The sequence below is a fragment of the Heterodontus francisci genome, chromosome 20 (assembly GCF_036365525.1).
Source record: "Heterodontus francisci isolate sHetFra1 chromosome 20, sHetFra1.hap1, whole genome shotgun sequence".
NCBI lineage: Eukaryota > Metazoa > Chordata > Chondrichthyes > Heterodontiformes > Heterodontidae > Heterodontus > Heterodontus francisci.
The window spans coordinates 44575491-44597108 of NC_090390.1; the positions used below are offsets into that span (position 1 = coordinate 44575491).

Below are 21618 nucleotides of genomic sequence, written 5' to 3' on the forward strand. Positions count from 1 at the left end.
CTCAGGAAACTATAAAAGTACTGTATTAAATTTACAGTTTAACTTAAAATTTCAACCAGGTTAAGTATAAATAAGTGTTATAAACAATAAGATTAATAAAGAATTTGCCTCTAGACCTGCTCTGTGCTCTCATTAAAATTGATTTACACAAGGTACTGATTAGATTCTAAAAGCGGGAAGATATATTTTTCTTGGATAATGGATGCACGGAGCAGAGACCTGTTGCGTGCAATTCTTGCATAATGTGGGAACTTCAGGACACTTCATGTGTCGAGGGACCACTTGTGTAGGAAGCGTCTCCAACTGTTTGAGCTCAAGCTCAGGATTTCGGAGCTGAGGGGCAGCTGGAGTTAATGTGGAGCATCAGGGAGGATGAGAGTTTCCTGAATTGCACGTTCCAGGAAGTGATCACCCCACAGGCAGTGAGTTCAGGATAGTAGCTTGGTGTCTATCTGGAAGAGCAGGAGTCTTCAGGGGGTATGTCACTCTTAAACTGGTAACCAGTGGAGACTGAAGGACATAGCGACACCTTGAAGGGGTGTAGTCTAGATCATGGCACCAACGGGCAAGGGACTGCACAGGAGAAAACAATTTTAAAAAAGTAGAAATGCAGTCATTATAGGAGATTCCATAGTTGGTGGGTGTGTGTGGGTGTGGTGGGGGAAGAGAAGGGATGAGAGAAAGAGAAAGAGAAAAAAAAAGGTGCACTTTTGCAACTGTTATTGCGAGTCCTGCATGGTGTGTTGCTTCCTTGGTGTCAGGGTAAAGGATATCACCAAGAGGGTGCACAATGTTCTGCAGAGGGAAGAGTGAGCCAGAAATTGTGGTTAAATGTTGGTATCAACAACAGACAGCAGGTATTGAGGTCCGAACATTTGATTTTCAGGAGCTGGGGAGGAAGTTAAAAATTAAAGATTTCAAAAAAGGTTAGGTTACTCCCAGGCCACATGCTAGCAAGAGTACAAACAGGAAGATAGGGATGATCAATGCTGGGTTGAGGCATGGTGAAGGAGGGAAGGCTTCAGATTCTTGGGGCTTTGGGGCCAGTTCTGGGACAGGATGCACCTCTTCAGCAGGGATGGGTTATAATTCAACAGGACTGAGACCAATGTCCTTATAGGGAGGTTCAGTAATGTGGTTGGGGAGGGTTTAAACTAAATTGACAGGGTGATGGGCACCAGTATATAGAAGTAGATAAAAGGAATAAAAGGTGCAAAACGGAGTGAGTGTTGAATAGTACTAGAGAAGGTAGTACCACATTAGATAGGAGCAGACCAAGAAGGAATATGAGGAATACAAAGACCAGTTTACAATGCATGTATGTTAATGCACAAAGTGTGGCGAATAAACTGGTGAGCTACAAGCACAAATAGCCATGTGGGAATATGATGTACTGGCAATAACAGAAACGTAGCTTATAAAATGATGATTACTGGGTGCTTGATAGTGAACGATACAAAAACAGTACAGAAAAGATAGAGAAGGAAAAAGGGAAGGTGAGGTGGCAGCACAGATTAGTGAAGACAATGTAGTGTTGTAAAGAGGATGTCCTTGAGGGGCAAGACAGAATCCATCTGGCGAAAGTTGAGAAGCTAAAAGGGTACAATCATGCTGATGGGAGTATTCTACAGGCCTTCAAATAGAGAGAGACGGAAGAGGAAATCAATAGGGGAAAAAGAAAATCACAGAAATGTTTAAGAACTATACAGGTGTGATATTCACAGAATGACAGAATTGTTACAGCGCAGAAGGAGGCCATTCATTACATCATGTCCACTCTGGCTCTCAGTCCCATTCCCTTGCCTTCATCCCATAACCCAGCACATTCTTCCTCTTCATATAATTGTCTAATTCCCTTCTGAACGCTTCAATTGAACCTGCCTCCACCACACTCTCAGGCAGCGCATACCAGAACTTATTTGGGTAATTAAAGTCCCCAATATCAATTGAGATAATGTTACCGATAAGGAGGAAGAAATTTCTGAAACATATTCAGGAGAACTTCTTTGGCCAGTATGTTCTTGGTCCAAGTAGGAAGGAGGCATTACTGGATCTGGTACTGGGGAATGAGATGGGCCAAGTGTCTGTGTTCATCGCATAAGGTTTAGACTAGCAAGGAACAATCGCAAGTATAACTTCTAAATTGGAAGAGGGCTAACTTCACTGGGATGAGAAGGGATCCAGCCAACGTAAAATAGAACCAAAGACGGACAGGAAGACTAAAAGAATGGATGATCTTTGTGAGGATATTTCAGGTACAGGCGAGGTACATTCCGACAATGGAGAAAGGTAAAAGGAACCAAAGTCAGGGTCCTTGGATGATGGAGATAGAGACTATGATCAAACAAAAAAGGGTCTATGATTCATATCAGGTGAATGCTTCAGGTGAGAAACAGGCTAAATATGGCAAAAAAGGCAAGGCTTAAGGCTCTTTATCTGAATGCACACAGAATTTCTAACAAGATAGATGAGTTGATGGCACAAATAGCTATCAAGTCATACTCATTAATTTCTATTAGAGATGTGGTTGCAGGGTGACCAAGACTGGGAACTCAATATTCAAGGGTATTTGACATTCTGGAAAAATAGGCAAAAAAGAAAAGGAGGTGGGGTAGCTTCGTTAATAACAGAAGGTATCAGTGTGGTGGTGTGTAGTGATATAGGTGCAAAAGATTGTGATGTGGAATCAGTTTGGGTGGAAATAGTCTATAGTCCCTCGAAGAGTTGCCTCACTGCAGGACAAAGTATAAATCGGGAAATAACGGAGGCATGTAAGAAGGGTGCTACAATAGTCATGGGTGATTTCAATCTGCATATTGACTGGACAAATCAGAGATTGGCAGAGGTAACATGGAAGACGAATTTGTAGAGTGCACCAGGGATTGTTACTTAGAGCAATACGTTGCAGAACCCACCAGGGAACAGGCTATTTTAGAACTAATGTGAATTGAGGTAGGATTAATAAGAGATATCATAGTTAAGGATCCTCGAGGGGGTAGCGATCACAAGATGGTAGAATTTCAAATTCAGTTTGAGGACGAGCAACTCGGGTCTCAAACCAGTCTTCTCAATTTAAACAAGGGCAATTATAGAGGTATGAAGAAACAGTTGTCTAAAGTGCGCTGGGAAAATAAACTAAGGGGAAGGTCAGTGGATGAGCAGTGGCAGACATTTAAGCAGATATTTCATAACAATCAGCAAAAATTTATCCCGGTCAAAAAGGACTCGATGAGAAGGATGAACCACCTATGGTTAACAAAGGCAGTCAAGGAGAGTATCCAATCAAAAACTAAGGCATACAAAGCAGCAAAACCTAGTGGTAGGCCAGAGGATTGGGAATTTTTTTTTTTAATAAAGGAACCAGCAGCGAATGACTAAAAAGCTAATAAAAATGGAAAAAACTGATTATGAATGTTTTTATATTTCTGGTCAATTTACAAACAGCAAGAGCTTCTACGGGTATATAAAAAGAAAGAGGATAGCGAAAGTGAACGTGGGACCCTTGGAGGATGCAACTGGAGAATTGATAATGGGGAACAGGGAAATGGCAGATAATTGAAAACAATATTTTGCATCAGTCTTCACTGTGGAGGTTACTATAAACATCCCACAGATATCAGATAAGCAAGGAGCTAATGGGAGGAAAGATCTTGTAACAGTCTCCATCACGAGGAACGAAGTATTTGACAAACTAATGGGACTAAAGGCAGATAAGTCGCCAGGACCTAATGGCCTGTATCCAAAGGTTTTAAAGGAAGTGGCCGCAGAGATACTGGAGGCATTGGTCAAAATATTCCAGACCTTACTGGATTCCAGGAGGGCCTCAGCAGATTGGAAAATCGCTAATATAATGCCCCTGCTCAAGAGGGAGGGAGACAAAAAGCAGGAAACTATAGGCCAGTCAGCCTAACATCAGTCATTGGGAAAATGCTAAAGTCCATTATTAAAGGAAGAAATAGCAGGACATTTAGAAAAGCTTAACGCAATCAAACTAACAGTCAACATGGTTTTGTGAAAGGGAAATCACGTTTGACAAATTTGCTAGAGTTCTTTGAGGATGTTTAGTTTAGTTTAGTTTAGAGATACAGCACTGAAACAGGCCCTTCGGCCCACCGAGTCTGTGCCGAACATCAACCACCCATTTATACTAATCCTACACTAATCCCATATTCCTACCAAACATCCCCACCTGTCCCTATATTTCCCTACCACCTACCTATACTAGTGACAATTTATAATGGCCAATTTACCTATCAACCTGCAAGTCTTTTGGCTTGTGGGAGGAAACCGGAGCACCCGGAGGAAACCCACGCAGACACAGGGAGAACTTACAAACTCCACACAGGCAGTACCCGGAATCGAACCCGGGTCCCTGGAGCCGTGAGGCTGCGGTGCTAACCACTGCGCCGCCCCGATTGTAAGGATGTAAGTAGTAGAGCTGATAAAGGGGAACAGGTAGATGTAGTGTATTTTGATTTCCAGAAGGCATTCGATAAAGGTGCCACATAAAAGATTATTGCACAAGATAGGAGCTCACGGTATTGGGAGTAATGTATTTGCACGGATTGAGGATTGGTTGACTCACAGAAGATAGAGAGTCAGGAAAAAGTCCCATTAATCAGGTTGGAAAGATGTGGAGTGCCACAAGGATCAGTCCTAGGGCCTCAATTATTTACTATCTATATTAATGACGTGGGGGGGGGGGGGGGAGGGGGCAGAGAGCAATATATTCAAATTTGCTGACGATACAAAAATAGGCGGGAGTGCATGTTGTGATGAGGACATAAGGAATCTGCAAGGGGATATAGATAGGTTGAATGAGTGAGCAAAAACCTGGCAGATGGAGTTTAATTTAGGAAAGTCTGAGATCATGCACTTTGGTAGGAAGAATCAAAAGGCAGACCATTAATTAACAGAGACAGACTTCAAAAAAGTGCAGCAGAGAGGGATCTGGGTGTTCTTGTGTATGAAACACAAAAGTTAGCATGCAGGTGCAGCAAGTAATTAAGAAGGCAAATGGAATTTTGGCCTTTATTGCTAGGGTGTTGGAGTTTAAAAAAATAGGGAAGTCTTGTTACAACTGTACAGGGTATTGGTGAGGCCACACCAGGAGCACTGCATAGAGTTTTCGTTCCCGTATTTAAGGAAGATATGCTAGCATTGGAGGTAGTTCAAGAGATTCACTTGGCTGATTCCTGGGATGAAGGGGTTGCCTTATTAAGAATAGCTAAACAGGTTAGGCCTTTATTCATCGGAGTTTAGAAGAATGAGAGGTGATCATATTGAATCATAAGATTCTAAGGGGGCTTGACAGGGCAGATGTTGAGAAGATATTTCCACTAGTGGGGGAATCTCGAACTAGGGGACATAGTTACAGGATAAGGGACACTCATTTAAAATGGAGATGCAAAGGAATTTCTTCTGAGGGTACTGAATATCTGGAATTCTGTATCCCAGAGAGTTGTGGAGGCTAGATCACTGAAAGTATTTAAAGAGGTAGATAGATTTTTGAAATAATCGGGGAGTTGAGGGCTATGAGGAGCTGGGACAAAAGAGGAGTTGAGGTCTGGGGCAGATCAGCCATGATCTTATTGAATGGCAGGGCAGGCTTGAGGGGCCACATGGCCTACTCCTATTTCTTACGTTCTTAATAAGTTGAGGGGGGGGGGGGGGAAGTGAACAGAAAAATAAGACTGGCAAAGAGAGAATGAGAATAGAATGCCAGTCAACATAAAAGGGAACCCAAAAATCTTCTACTGGCATGTAAATAGTAAGTGGGTAGTAAGAAGTGGGATGGGGCCTATTCATAAAGAGGTGATGTATGCTTCGAAGTGCAGGGCAAGGCTAGAATACTTAATGAGGACTTTATAGGTGTTTACTGAAGAGGATACTGACAAAATATCAGTAGAAGCAGAAATGGTAGAGGTAATGGATGGGGTGAAAATTGAAAGGCAGGATGTACTGGAAAGGCTGGCTATGCTTAGAGTGGATAAGTCACTTGGTCCAAATGGCTTGCATCCCAGATTGCTAAAGGAAGTACGGGTGGAAATAGAAGGACTGGCGACAATCTTCCCTAGATACAAGGGAGGTGCCAGAAGATTGGAGAGTGGCAAATGTGACACCCTTATTAAAGAAAGTGTAAGGACATTCCCAATAACTACAGGCCAGTCAAGTCTATCAGTGATGGGTATGGTTATAGAAACAATCTTGGGGCGGGAGAAAAAGAGAGAAAACAGGCACTTGGAGAGGTTGAGTTCATTAAGGAGAGTCAACATGAATTTTTAAACAGATCATGTTTGACTAATCTAATTGAATTTCTGTAAGCAAATTTAGATTCACTAAGTGAATGGGCCAAACTCTGGCAAATTTTATTCAACTGGAATAAAAAGTGTAACGTTATGCATTTGGGAAGGATCAACAGCACATACACTTCACGTGCAACATATAAAAATCAGTTAAGAAAAAAAACCTTGGCTTTATAGTTTGCATTTAATAAAAAGGTCGTGACCAATGCCATGCAGCTTTAGCCAAAGCAAATAGGTCATATTTTTAGAACTGTTCAAATATAAAACAAAGCACACCACTTTGTCCCATGCAAGATCTTGGTTAGACCACATTCAGAATACTACAGCCAGTTTTGGTCTCCTCATTTGATGAATGATAGAAGCTTTGGAAAAGGTTCATAGGAGAACCAGAAGAATGCCTCTAGCTTAAAATAAGCTTAATTACACAAAGGCTTAAAAGAAACTAGGTCTATTCACTTTGCAGATGCATAGACTTTGGTGTTTTTTGATCGAGTCCAACTATTTTATATCCCTCTATTATGTTCCTATTGATAAATTATTTTAGTAAATTGGAGAAGACAAGGGGTCATATGTACAAGTTGCTCAAGGGAAGGCAAAGTTAGATGTTTGGTGTTCCTCCCAACCCTGAAGGATAGTAGACCTATGAAGCAAATTACCAGCTCTTGTATTGAGTGAAGACTCTCCGCAGTACCAATTCCTGACTGGGATGGAAATCACATTTTATAAAAGAAATAACAGGCAATATTGTCAAGGTGGTGCCTCCTGCACTAATTCAGATCAGCCAAGAAAGGGAATTTTGTTAGATGCTCCTCTTTCCTCCTCCCCCCCACCCCCCCCCCCCCCCACCCCAAATAGTCATTTTTTGTGTCTTCCCAGATCATATGGCTGCTGGGTGTAGATGGTATCTAAATAATGCTTCACACCTCATGATTGTTTTGAGTAGGCTTGATGGACTAAAGGGTCTTTTGCTATTGTTTGTGTTTTAAAACATGACATTCTCAGCCAGAAACATTCTATATTACACTGTTCAATCTGCAGACTTGGTTTACTTGATTCTTCAAAGGGAACAAATTTCCTGAATATTGGAGTCAATAGTCTTGCTTTATTTTAATTGTATGCCAAAAACATTCATAAATGCACAATAAATTTCAAGAAACTTGTTTATCACTCACCTGCTGCTGTGGCTCAGTTAAGTTTCATATTGTGAAAGAAGAGATCGAATTTCAGGTGTCAGGTGATCAGCTGCCTTGACAGCTTCTGTTATCGCCCTACGGTATACTCCTTTTTTCTTTCTGTTAAACCTCAACTTAAAATACTCCAGAAATGGGGAGATTTTTGACAGAGAAAGTAATGATGTTGTAGGTGATCCAAACCAAGACACTCTGGCTTCCTGCCACTGTGGAGCCCCATTTTCCTTCTTGTTAATACTAATGCTGAGAATGCGTGCAGGCCACCAGGGGAAGCCATGAATTTTCCCCCATACTACATCGCCGACAGATATAGTCCTGCCTTCAGCTGTTACACATTTCATTACAGTTTTGGTATGAAGTCTCACAGTTAAAGGTGGCACTGTCTTTTCTTCTTTGGAAGAAGACGACACAGATGCATCATCTCCAGGTGCAAAATCACATATTTCTGGCGAAGTCATCTCTGAACTAGAAGACTTTGATTCATCTAGACTATCATTACTACAGACTGATAAACTTGATGAATCTGCCCTTTTTTTCCTATAACTTAAATACACAGTCAGATCATCTTGATCCTTGCTTCGACGACTCCTTTTGTACCGCCATTGGTCCTCCTCTCCAGAACTCCCTGATGTCTCTACTGAACTCTTTCCTGTAGATTCTTCTGAATGAAGTGTACCACTATCTGATCTTCTTGTAGGCAACACATCTCTATTTACATTATCTACAAGCTCAGCCTTATAAATTGCGACACTGTCCCCATTACTGAGCCGATGAGGTTTTAATCGAATCCTAGGTGGTGGGATGTCTGCACTGGAATGCAAAGGCCTGGTCAGTTTTAGCTTTGGAATGGTTCCAGGTGGACTAGAGGACTTTTCTGGAAGAACCTCCATTTCATCACAATTTGTATTCTTGTCCTGGTCCACACTTTCATTTTGCATTAACCGTTTAGGACAAAAGGGCTCAATTGAGCCATGTACCCGTGAAGGAATTTTTACAACCTTCCCTTTACCTTGAGGAGTGCTATATGATATTTTAATCACTGGGCTTCGATGCACCAGCTCACCAGAAAATTTATCATCTTTCTTTTCCTTTTTTATTTTCCTATTTTCACAGCACATTACCTCAGGTTTCCTCTTTTCATTTTCCTCCATGCTAGTCTTTTTCTCATTCTTACTGTTGTGTCTATCTTTGTCATCATCTTCCTCCTCCTGATTTAGTGTGTTTTTGCATTTTTCACAAAGTACCTGCCTAGGCCGCAACCTAATGGTGCTCATTATAAGCTTACCAGGATCGCGATTCCTTGACAGACGCCTTTTTGTACGCTTGATTGTCCGAGGTGGTGGCTGGGGAACCCATTGATTGTAAGTTTGTCTCAATACTAATGGTTGCGGTAGAGGTACACCTTCATAATAAGGTGGAAAACAAGGCACAGTTTCTGGTAATGGCTGAAGAGGTGAAACTGGTTCTCTGCCTGGCATCTTGGGAAATTGCACGTTGGAGGACTGTGAATCAGTTTGACAGGCTGACTGTTCTTTATCATCAAGGACTTCACTGGTGCATGACTCTGCAGCAAATTCATCTTGCTTGGGAAACTGGTTTGGTAGAAAACCATACAAACCAGACCTGGGAGATACAAGTATTCAATAAACAACAAAAAAAGTAAATAGCTACCCTGACTGAACATAATTCATACAACTTGTGTATTGCACTTATATTACTGCAAGAAAAACCCTCATTTCTAATATTTGAATGCATTTTATTTTAACAGACCTAATTATAAAGGCTTGTGGTTTTGTTATTGTATTAAAAATATGAAAATTTGGTTATGTAGCACATCTTGTCACTGAAGGTAGCTCAGTCATATTTTCGGTATTTTATTGTCTTGATTCCCTAAACTAGCAGAAATGGCTAATATTTGCTCAGGTGGAGTTAAATGAAAGGCAGAGTCTAAAAACCATTGTTCAGAAATATGAATATGATGGCATACAGAACTATATAGATAATATTTATCACGATTAAAATGTTTTCAAATGCCTGCTTTATTCAAAATAAGCATGACAAATCAATCTACTCAAAAGGGCAGGGAGCAGACTAAAAACAAACAAAAAAAAAAGTTAACAGAAGCAGAACCCAATGGTTTTAAACTTCTCCACAACATTCTATTTCCTTCAAACATTAGGGAAGCTGAATTGAGCATGCACCAGATCATATTTGCAAGTGAAAATCCTGTTTAAGACAAAATAAAACAATTAAAACAAGATTACAATATTTTACTTTGGACTATGACTTCAACCGGCAATTTAAAAGATTAACCACAGCATATTTCTGTGACAGTTTACTGGTTTACATAACCTATGCAATATCAATGTTTTTTAAATTGTGTAAATAACTGCCCAGGAATGATCACATCATGGTTTGCAGCTGCAAAAAGCCAGTAATGATAAATTGGTTGGTTTAAGTTGGGGTGGATTTTAAGTGATAGTGGGTTTGTTTCTAGTGTTAAAAAAGGAACTTGAGAAACTCCACTTTTCTCCTCCCTCTCACCCACAAATTTTACCTATGTCCAAAAACTCTAAATTGGAGAATGCCTTAAAAGTGATCCAGCCAGCCTCTTCCTCCCTGTACCAAAATTGACAAGGAAGGTGAAAAGGTGGGGGGAAATGAGAAGGGAAAGACAAAAAAAAGAGGACATCCCACTCAAGTGGCCATTATACACGTGAGAATCTCAGGGTGAGGTGGCAGCATCACAGCCAAACAACTGCTGTCAGTGGATGCCTAGCTACAATTCTTGCATGGATCCCTGATAACAATCATGATTGGAAACCTGTTTGTTTTAATGCTTAACAATTTGTTTCCTTTTGTGCCACCCTAGTCAACGTCAGCCCTGCACAAATTGAGGGCATGCAGTACATTTTAATAGAGTAGACTCACCAGGGAAAAGGACTGCAACTAAACTGCAGCTGCTTCACAGTAATGAAAATTTTAAGCTCGATATTGTTGTGGATTTTTTCTTGCCATCACAAATTTGTTATTTATGGGAGGGAGGCTCTAGAAGGGGAACAAGAGGCCAGGGACAATATAATCATTTTCAATACTGTGAAGCAGAATGCAAAAGGTAATTCTTGTCCCCCACCCCAAAGGCCAAAAACAGTAGGGCATGTACATATTGTGCCTTGTACATACCCAATACTAAGAGTGCCCTTCAAGTACAATTTGAGCAGAACCATTTGTACTTTAGAGAAGTTGAAGATAAACAGGTGAAATTACTATCTAAAGCTTTCTGCCAGTTGGAGCCATTACTTTTTTTTTGTTCATAGCCAAAAAACTCTCTATTACCACAATAAAGGGAGCAACAGGATGTCAGCACATCTTGCGAGCATCCCAATCGTGCCTGGCTATCCTTAATCATGTACGAAAGTGTAGCATCCAACCAGTCAGAATAAAACACTTCTCTGTTTATGCCACAATTTTAAAAAATTACATTATGCATACTTCACCTTATGATTTCCATGGTAATTTTCAGTTGGGGAAATATATATAAAAGACACAAACTGACATTCAAATAAATATTCCAATCTGAAGAAACAACATAAAACTTGAATTCTAGGTTTCCAAAATATTACACCAGTTAACCATGTCTCTGCCTAGCGATGACACAATTAGATGCAGATTTTTATCCTGGTTTTTTTTTTATACAATTACTGTAATTTAAACTAAATCATTTGTAAAAATATTAGGATGCTGCTGTAGACTGAAGATAATGGTGCCAGTCAATAGGTAAACAATCAGATTATATGGCAAATACACAAACTGTCTACTGTGCAACATCCAAAAAGGTGTTATGTTGGAGAAAGTGCATTTAATTATACTATACAGGGCAACTATTCTTGTCTGGATGACACTTCTAAACCATAGGATTATATGAACAGAGTGCCAATATTATAATGGTTAAATGGAATGGTGGTACTGGACACCATAATTGTTATGAACTAGGTCACAATGGATAGCACTCAAGAAAGTAAAACGAATTAAAATTTTAATTTCCCCTTGTGTTAAAAGGAGGGTCAAAACTGAGAGTGTGTTGATCGCCAATTACTCATCCCCCTTGTGTTGAAGGCCTAGTCCTCACAGTCTAATTAGGGTAACTCCCAGCTCAGGGGGTTATATAATGGGGGCGGGGGAGAAAGAGGACTTACTTCTTGGCCATGTCTATCAGGATCCCGGTGAAGCTGCTCCCTCCGAAGTTGGTGGACACCACCAAGGTGCCGCTGACGACGTGTTCCACAGTGACGGAGAGCTGGGCGCCCGCTCGGAGCCCAGCTATGACTGCAGGCTCCGGGCTGAGCGCCGCCATGTTTGCTGGCGGGGTAACGCCGGTGTGCGGCCGGGGGGGGGGGGGGTGGGGGGGAATGGGATGGGAGACGCTGCGGGAAGCGGCGGCGGGAGCGAGCGCTGCCCCGTGCCCGCGCCTCGCCCTTCACCTGTCAATCAAAGGCTCGCTCAGTCACACGGCCCGGAGCGGAGCGGCAGGCGCATGCGTCCCATTGCCTATCCCAGAGCTCGAGACACCAGCAGCTGCACAGTCACTAGTGCAAGAGGGAACACAGACTGTCGAGGAGTCCCAATGAAAGAGCACAGCTCCTCCTGCAAAAGAAACCAGAAAAAGACTCAAGTTATCACACAATATATCATTTCACATAAAACGACTCTTCTGCAATATAAAAAAGATCACTTTCTATTCCCCCCACCCAAGATTAAACGCATCTGATCCACATCCCGAGACTCTCAGTGCAATTTACACAATTAAAATATAGTTCTCATTGAAGCTTAATTGTTTAGGGGAAATTAGAGACACGCTTAATTCGGATTCAGTATGTTCATTACTTTCATGATGGAAATCATATACATTGCACTTCTGAACAGCTGCTGGCCTTTGACTATCTAAGTAGATAGCTTTCAATTATGGATTATAACCAATTAGTATTCCAAGATCTTCACTAAATACTGTAAGGCATCTCTAGACGTCAGCAAAAATCTGGTTCCTGCATAAGTCACAGGCCTATTGAATACGAGTAGGGTTAAAACAACCGTGCAGTGAACTACCACAATGATCTTAAAGTCCCCGTGTAGATTTTTTTAAAAACAAAAATAACTGTGCAACAAGAAAGTACAGTACTTAAACATGTATCTTCTACTTCGGCCTATGGGATCAGGCTTAAATTAATTCGCAACGTTTATTTTAGAACAATAGGTAAATAAATCCACACAGTTGGCTTATGGCCTACGAAGCACATAAGCCAAGTCATTACAATTAACAAGAAACTTTAAACTGGTCATTCTGAGACCGAGATATACCTTCAGCAAATTAGAAAGAGAAGATAAAAGAGATTTTACTTTTAAACACATTAGAACATATCTAAAAGCTAAAAACGCCATCTCATTAAAAAAAAACAATAAATAATACCTGAGAATGCACCGCCTGAACACTACACGTAGACGGTTTCCTGAAGGTACACCATTTGAAGTCTTTAAAGCTTCCAGCACCAAACGCCCCACAGTGGCCTAATGAGCAAGATGACTAATAAGGCGATGCAAACGATGTATTGCGGAAGCACCAGAGAGCGTCCTCTTGTGGCACAATGATATGTCACTCATCATTGTCAGCCATGATGCCACCGGCACATTCTGCTCTCTTTGCAACAGATGAATCGAAGCAAAAATAAAATCATTTGTAAATCGTGCAAGACTTTGAGAATATTCGTCATTCTCTTAAAAGGAACAGACTAGAATGCAACCTAACAATTGTTTCACTCTTGAATGTTCATTTAAAAATACACTGCTATAATTACATGTAAAAACTATTAAACAAATACCAGCCCCCCCCCCCCCCCACCTCTAGACACATCTTTTCTTTCTTTGCAGATCTGGCAGCATCTTTGGAGAGAGAAGCAGAGTCCACGTTTCAGGTCAGTGACCTTTCATCAGAACCGGCAAAGGTTAGAAAAGAATTAGGTTTTAAGCGAGGGGAGAGGGTGGAGAGAACAAAAGGGGAAGGTGTTTGATAGGGCAGAGGACAGGTGAGATTAAATAATAAAGCTGTCCTGGGACAAAGGCGAAGAGTGTGTTATTGCTTGTGGTGAAAGACAAAGCATTAGTCCAGAGAAAGTGTTAATAGCTGAATAATGAGCAGCTCTGTCTACATGAAAAACAGACACATGCTTAAAAAATATGAGAAAAATGCCAGTCATGCTCTGAAGTTATTGAACTCAATGTTCAGTACGCAAGGCTGTAGAGTGCCTAATTGAAAGATCAGGTGCTGCTCCTCGAACTTGCATTGATCTTCACTGGAACACTGGAGCAGGACAAAGACAGAAATGTTGGCATGAGAGCAGGGAGGTTGTGCATTGACATGACAAGCGACAGGAAGCTTGGGGTCATGCTTTCGGACTGAGCAAAGCAGTCACCCAATCTGCGTTTGATCTCCCCAATGTAGAGGCGACCACATTGTGAGCAGCGAATACAGTATACTAAATTGAAGGAAGTACAAGTAAATTGTTCCTTCACCTGGAAGGAGTGTTTGGGGCCTTGGATAGTGAGGAGAGAGGAGGTGAAAGGGCATATATTACACCTCCTGCAATTGCATGGGAAGGTGCCGTGGGAAGGGGACAAGTTGTCGGGGGTGATGGAGGAGTGAGCCAGGGTGTCGTGGAGTGAACAGTCCCATCCGAATGCCGACGGGAGGGGAAGGGAAGATGTGTTTGGTGGTGCCATTGCGTTGGAGGTGGTGGAGGATGGTCCTTTGGATGTGAAGGCTAGTGGGGTGGAAAGTGAGGACAAGGGGAACCCTGTCACAGTTCTGGGAGGGAGGGGAAGGGGTGAGGGCAGAAGTGCGGGAAATGGGTCGGACACAGTTGAGGGCCCTGTCAACCACAGTGTGGGGGAATCCTCGGATGTGGAAAAAGGAAGACATTTCAGAACGCTATTGTGGAAGGTTGAATCATCAGAACAGATACGTCGGAGACGGAAAAACTGGGACAATGGGATGGAGTCCTTACAGGAAACAGTGTGTTAGGAAGCGTAGTCAAGGTAGCTGTGGGAGTCGGTGGGCTTATAATGATAATTAGTAGACAGCCTATCTCCAACGCATCTGTTCAGAGCATGACTGGCCTTTTATAATATGTATTTTTATTTTTTATTTTATTTTATTTTTTAAGCATGTGCCTGTTTTTCATGTAGATAGAGCTGTTCATTATTCCACTATTAACACTCTCTCTGGACTAATGCTTTGTCTTCTACCACAAGCATTAACACACTCTTTGCCCTTGTCCCAGGACAGCTTTGTTATTCAATCTCTCCTGCCCTCTGACCTATCACACACCTCCCTTTTGTTCTCTTCCGCACCACCCCACCACCAGCCCCCCCCCCCCCCCCTCCACCCACTTCATTTGCTTAAAACCTTATTCTTTTCTAATCTTTGCCAGTTCTGATGAAAGGCCACAGACCTGAAACATTAACTCTGCTTCTCTCTCCACAGCAGCTGCCTGACCTGCTGAGTGTTTCCATCACTTTCTGTTTTTATTTCAGATTTCCAGCATCTGCAGTATTTTGCTTTTATCTTTTGTTTCTTTACTTGCCCCAATACCCTCAACTCTTTTGTCATTTAATCACTCCTGTCTTCTACCCTATCATAGACCTTTCCTTTTGTTCTTTTTACATCCTCCTCCTTTCATTTGCTTTTAAAACCTATTACATTTCTAACTTTTCCCAGTTACTAAGGACAGGTGGGAAGTGGTGGCTTCCACTTTTCATCTCCCAACTGACCAAAGGAAATGTCTTGTTAAAAATGGTGTGTTAGTCCCTGAGTGTTTTTAGCGTCAAATAAACAGACAATCAACGGGTTTTCTTGTAGGTTTAAAAAAAGCAAGGTTATATTTTTTATTTAAACAGCAAAGCCCAAAAAGCTCACAACCTTCACCCACTCACACATTCACAAACACACACACATGCACATATAAAGATAAATAGATCGAAGGGAAAGGATATGATGCAACTAAAGTCTAAAGTGATGTAAGAGTTTGTGGTTCACAGAAATCTGTTAAATCTTCTCAGGAGGAAAGTATTTTCAAAGGTGCAGGCCAGGATGTTTGCAGTTGTGAACTTGCTGAGATGTTGCAGATTTCTGGTGGTTAAAACTTCAGTCTGGAGGCAGTAGTCACCTTTTAAGTTCTCTGCTGCAGCAAGTTTAAGTATAGTATTAGCAGAAGGGCTTCTTCCTTAGCTGGACCAACCTCACAGCCTTTGGCTGCAACTGCATTTCTGTGGATCTTTTCTTGATCTCCCCTCTCTCTTCAGAGGGCTGCCTTTTAAGATAAAAATCCATCACATTTGCGTTTCTGTCAGGCGACACAGGACCCTCTCCCCTGCTGTGATCACACAATGGTCCAGGATATGGAAACCATTGCTATCTGTTGGTGTCTGGATGGGGACTATTGATCTTGGTTTGGGCTGTGGAGTCAGTCTGTCTACAGAACCTTTGTTAGTTCATTCCTGTAGGTAGGAGTCATCAACATGCAGCGGCTCCTTTCAATTTCAATGGGTTTTGCCCAGAGCTAATTCAGACTCAGTTAATGAGTTTTGTCTTTGCAGACAGGTTTGTTTATTGACAGTACAGGAGGGGTCATCTGACCTCTATTCTATTTTCTCTGTGATACAAATGTGCCCATTTTCTCGTGGTTCAGTTTAATATTTGGCTTTTTATTGTCCTAATTCCTACAGTTCATTGTATATTTCATCATGGCTCCTTTCAAGCATGACACAGTTCTGATGAAAGGTCATCGACGTGAAATATTAACTTTGTTCCTCTCTCCACAGATGCTGCCTGACCTGCTGATTATTTCCAGCATTTTCTGTTTTTATTTCAGATTTCCAGCATCTGCAGTATTTTGCTTTTATAATGAGGCAGTTGCTGGTTTTCAATCAGGAACTCTGCATCTTCATGGTTGGATGCTAAACCAAGACTTAAACTTGCTTTGCCTTAGCAGTTCCATCTGCATTAGTGTGTGCTTTTTAGAAATATTACTTGTACAATTTTTGTAACTCTGTACTGAAACTTCAATTAATATGTTACATTTGTTGATATGTAAAAAACATACCCAATAAATGAGTTGTTTATTGTATATGGTTTGGGTTCGGTAAAAACATCCTGGCACAATCCATCTTTTCCTCCACATTATCTTCTTGCATCGTTTAATGCAATTAATCACTCCATTCTCCACCACCACCTCTCCTCAGTGGTCCATTTGTTTCATACTGCCCTGTCATAGTTTCACTTCAATCTGTCCCAATATAGCCACTCATTTGGAATGGCTTTCCTCCAATACACACACCATACCTTCCACCCTTGTCATAGAAGAACCATAGAAAAATTACGGCACAGAAGGAGGCCATTCAGCCCATCGTGTCTGCACCGGCCAAAAAAACTAGCTGCCCGTTCTAATCCCACCTTCCAGCACCTGGTCCGTAACCTTGTAGGTTACAGCACTTCAAGTGCATGTCCAGGTACCTTTGAAAAGAATTGAGGGTTTCTGCCTCCACCACCATTCCTGGCAATGAATTCCAGACACCCACCACCCTCTGGGTGAAATTGTTTTTCCTCATGTCCCCTCTAATCTTTCTACCAATCAGCTCCCATTTGTCATCTACACATTGCCAATTCACAATATTGTCCATAAGCATGGGACCAGCTTCTACACATATGTTAATATTTCCCAGCTTTACCTTTCCACCACCACCCATTCCATCACTGTTATCCTGCTGCCTTATGTTGTATGATTGCCTTTAAGAGTGATGTCCCTTTAAGATCTTAGTATGCTAATGAGCTAAGTACCAGGACATGGTCATGTGACTAGAAGCTGGAGTCACTCTGCAGGGGCAGGTTCTGTAAATAGTTAGCTCTGTACTGTGTATAATTAGCTGTAAATAGACCTGTTTGAGATCTTCAACCAACTGAACTCCATGCACTTCATTTATGTTGCATCAGACAACATAAAAAGAACTCATTACAACCTTACAGCTTGTGTGACATTAAATCACAGGTGAAACATAAATTATAAAAACTTACAATCACCAAGATTGAAGCCATTTTATCTGGATCTTGCCAAAAACTCCCCACCCACTAGCTCTTAATTCCATCCCTTCCCAATTTTTTGTTCACAGTGAAACAAACAGCGCACAAGCTTGCTATCCTTTTGTCCGAAGCAATGTGACAATTTGACGGATGACTGGATTGATGAAATGATGGATTATATATAGGCTACGTAACAATGGGGAAACTGTACATAAACAAACCCTTTTCTAAAGTGATGTAAAGAGACGCCTTGAATGTGTTCCTGACTGTAATTATTTCTGACAGAGGGAGATTATAGACAGCAGGAACATTTACTTAAATTGTGCTTTTAATATGGCAAAATGACCTAGGACATTCACAAAGTTGGGGAAAGAGTACCAAGCAGGAGTTAGGAGAAAAGCAAGCTGGAGGTATTTAGGAAGGAACATTCAGATTGTAGTTGTGATGGCTGAAGGCTCTGATATTGATAATCAGGAGACGATTGGGGAGGCAACTGCATAGTAGGTCAGAATTGCTAGCGGGCTTGCATTATTAAATAATTACAATTAGGAATGCAGTCAAGAAGTCCTTTTGCACCATTTTAGAAGAGAGGTTCAATATTTCAGTATAGTTTCCTCATTGTGATGTCTCCAAAGTATAATCCATCATTTCATCAAACCAGTCATTTGTCAAATTGTGACATTGCTTAGGACAAAAAGGAGCCATTCTAACAGCAAAGTGAGAACTGAGTGTAAAGGCATATCTTGAATTTTATTGTTACTTATGATCCTAACACAACTGTGCAAAAAAAACCTAACCTCTTCCATGGTTCTTTTGATGACATTAAATTTATGCCCTCCAAATAACTAATGCTTTTCATTTTATCATTTTAATCAAACTTTTCTTCAGCCTTTCCAAGCTTAAAATACTGAGTGCTTTAGATCTGAATAATATTCACAAAGTTATTTGCTTCTTGCCTTCCCCATTTTTGAATTAAGGAGTTAAATAATTGCTTAGCAGGAGCATTTTTACCTGGTTTAGAGTAAGATTGAAATCATTCCTTTCATGCATATCATGTATCATATTATTTCCTATGAGTGATAGCACTCTTGCCTCTGTCAGAAGATTAGAGATTCGAGCCCCATTCCAGTAAATAAGTACAAAATCTAAGTTGACACTTCAGTGCAGTACTGAGAGATTGTTGTAAGTACTGTCTTTTGGATGGAATATTAAGCTAAAAATGCATCTGTCTTTTCAGATAGATGTAAAGCTCCCCCGTCACTATTTGAAAAAAAAGGAAGTTGTTCTGGCGAATGTTTAGCCCTCAACCAACACTGCCAAAATAGATGAGCTGGTCATCTCACTGCTATTTGCAGGACTTTTCTGTGGGCAAATTAGCTGCCACATTTGCCTACAAAACAAATAAGTCAACAGTTCAAGGCAATTAATTGGCTGTAAAACAATTTGGCACACTCTGAGCACATGAATGTTGCCATTTTAATGAATGTTCTCTCTATATGTCCAAAGTATTAAAAAAAAAATTAAACAAAACATTATGCTAAATTTTTGTTTATTGAGCTATGTATACAGTTCTTTGAAAATAAAAAATCACCTTATGACCCTAGTGTTCAATGGGTAGAAAGAATTATTCCTTCTTGATGTCCTTTCATATGAATGAAAAAGCAAATAAGGCAGAAACTTACCAACTTTGAAATTTTTCTGCAGCTGGGACCAAAAGCGGGTCTCAATCCCACCGGTGTCAGCTGGCCACAAAAAGTTGCAATCTTATGGGAGGCAGCCAATTAAGAGGCTACCTCCACATTCACCATCCAATTAAGGATGTTGGTTGGGTTCCTGGATGGAGGGTCTGAAGCTCTGGACGGCTGGCAGCTCCACCAGGAAGTGGGGGGGAGCGTTGCTGAGGCAGGTAGGGGAACACCAGGGCACCCCCAGGATTGCTTGTGGCTGCAGTAGCTCCATGATGGGGACATTGAGAGGAGGCGTCAATGGCAACCCTCTCCTGCTGCCAAGAGGCCGCCTTCAGATACCTGCTGGGCCGGAGCTCAGTTTGACATTGGGAACAACCTGGTGACATCAAGAACTTGCATCCCCATTTGATCACTTAATTGGCCTAATTGGCTGCCCACTGCTACCAGACAGTAGTCACTGTCATGTTGACCCCGTCTCTGGTAAGATCATTTAGAGGTGGGATGTTTTGGCTCCCTGTTAATTTCAAATTTTGCTCATGGTCCTGCCTCCACGTGGCTGATGAGATTTCACACATAATCTCCCTCATCACTTTTAATGGTAATACCAGTTGTCAAAATAAATTGATTTTAATTACTGCATTTTTCCTAAGTTTTATTTGAGTAGAAATACTATTTAATGTTTTCTTATTATTTCCTTCTTGTTACTTCAGTCTTGAATACATTTTGTGTGCTGAAACAGAGTATTTATATCTATGGATGTGCTTTCAATTCACACAAACATTGGATTTTTATTTATATATTAAAGGGATGTAGGCATCGCTTGCAAGGCCAACATTTACTACCCATCCCTAATTGCCCTTGAGAAGTTGTCTTCTTGAACTGTTGCAGTCCATGTGGTGAATGTACACCCGGAATGCTATTAGGGAGGGAGTTTCAGGATTTTGACCCATTGACAATGAAGGAGCAGCAATGTATTTCCAAACCAGGATGATACGTGATTTGGATAAGAACTTGCATCTCATGATTTTCCTATGCACCTGCTGCCTTTTGCCTTTGAGGTGCTGCAGAAGGAGGCTTGATGAGTTGCTGCAGTGCATCTTATATATGGTACACGCTGCAGCCATTGTGTGCTGGTGGTGGAGGAAGTGAATTTTTAAGGTGATGAATGGAGTGTCCATCAAATGAGCTGCTTTCTCTTGGTTGTATTAAGCTTCTTGAGTGTTGTTGGAGCTGCACTCATCCAGGCAAGTGGACAATGTTCTATCACACTCCTAACTTGTGCCTTGTAGGTGATGGAAAAGCTTTGGGGAGTCAGGAGGTGAGTCACTAGCTGCACAATATCCAGCATCTGAACTGATCTTGTAGCCACAGTATTTATGTGGCTGGTCCAGTTCAGTTTCTGGTCAATGATGACACCCAGGCTATTGACAGTGGGGGATTCAGTGATGGTAGTGGCGTTGAATGTCAAGGAGAGGTAATTAGACCCTTTCTTGTTGGTAATAGTCATTGCTTGGCACTAATGTGGCATAAATGTTATTTTTCTTTTATTATTCGTTTGTAGGATGTGGGCATAGCTGGCTAGGCCAGCATTTATTGCCCATCCCTAAATGCCCTTGAATGGAGTTGCTTGCTAGGCCATTTCAGAGAGCATTTTAAGCATCAACCAACCACGTTGCTGTGGGTCTGGAGTCACATGTAGGCCAGACCAGGTAAGGACGGCAGATTTCCTTCCCTAAAGGACATGAGTGAAGCAGATGGTTCTTTACAACAATCAACAATGGTTTCATGGTCACCATTAGACTAGCTTTTAATTCCAGATTTATTAATTGAATTCAAATTTCACCATCTGCCTTGGTGGGATTCGAATGTCCCTAGAGCATTAGTCTGGGCCCTAGATTAATTAGTCTAGTGATATTACCACTACGCCACAGCTTCCCTGCCACTTATTTGCCACTTATCAACTCAAGCCTGGATGTTGTCTGAGCCTTGCTGCATGTGAACATGAACTACTTCATTATCTGAGGAATTGTGAGGGGAACGGAACACTGTGCAAACATCCCCACTTCTGACCTTATGATGGAGGGAAGGTCATCGATGTAGCAGTTGAAGTGGCTGGACCTAGGACACTGCCCTGAGGAATTCCTGCATTGATGTCCTGGGGCTGAGATGATTGCCATCCAACAATCACAACTATCCTCCTTTGTGCTAAGTATGACTCTAATCAGTGGAGAGTTTTCCCCTGATTCCCAAGGAAGTTATGTTAAACATGTATAAAACACTATTTCAGCTTCAACTGGAGTATTGTGTCC

At 41.4% G+C, this 21618-nt stretch overlaps 1 protein-coding gene across 5 annotated transcripts in view; it reads right to left on the reverse strand.

Annotated features, from left to right (window-relative positions):
• Positions 1 to 13049, reverse strand: part of pwwp2b (PWWP domain containing 2B) — a 62102-nt gene extending 49053 nt beyond the window's left edge. For all 5 annotated transcript variants that reach the window (XM_068052675.1, XM_068052674.1, XM_068052677.1 and 2 more), the window contains exons 1-3: positions 12960 to 13049; positions 11692 to 12139; positions 7478 to 9118 (exon numbers count right to left, since the gene is read on the reverse strand). In XM_068052675.1, coding sequence (XP_067908776.1) covers positions 7495 to 9118; positions 11692 to 11849 — 1782 coding nt within the window. In that variant the 5' untranslated portion in view covers positions 11850 to 12139; positions 12960 to 13049 and the 3' untranslated portion in view covers positions 7478 to 7494. The remainder of the gene's footprint in view (positions 1 to 7477; positions 9119 to 11691; positions 12140 to 12959) is intronic.
• Between the last annotated feature and the right edge of the window lie 8569 nt (positions 13050 to 21618).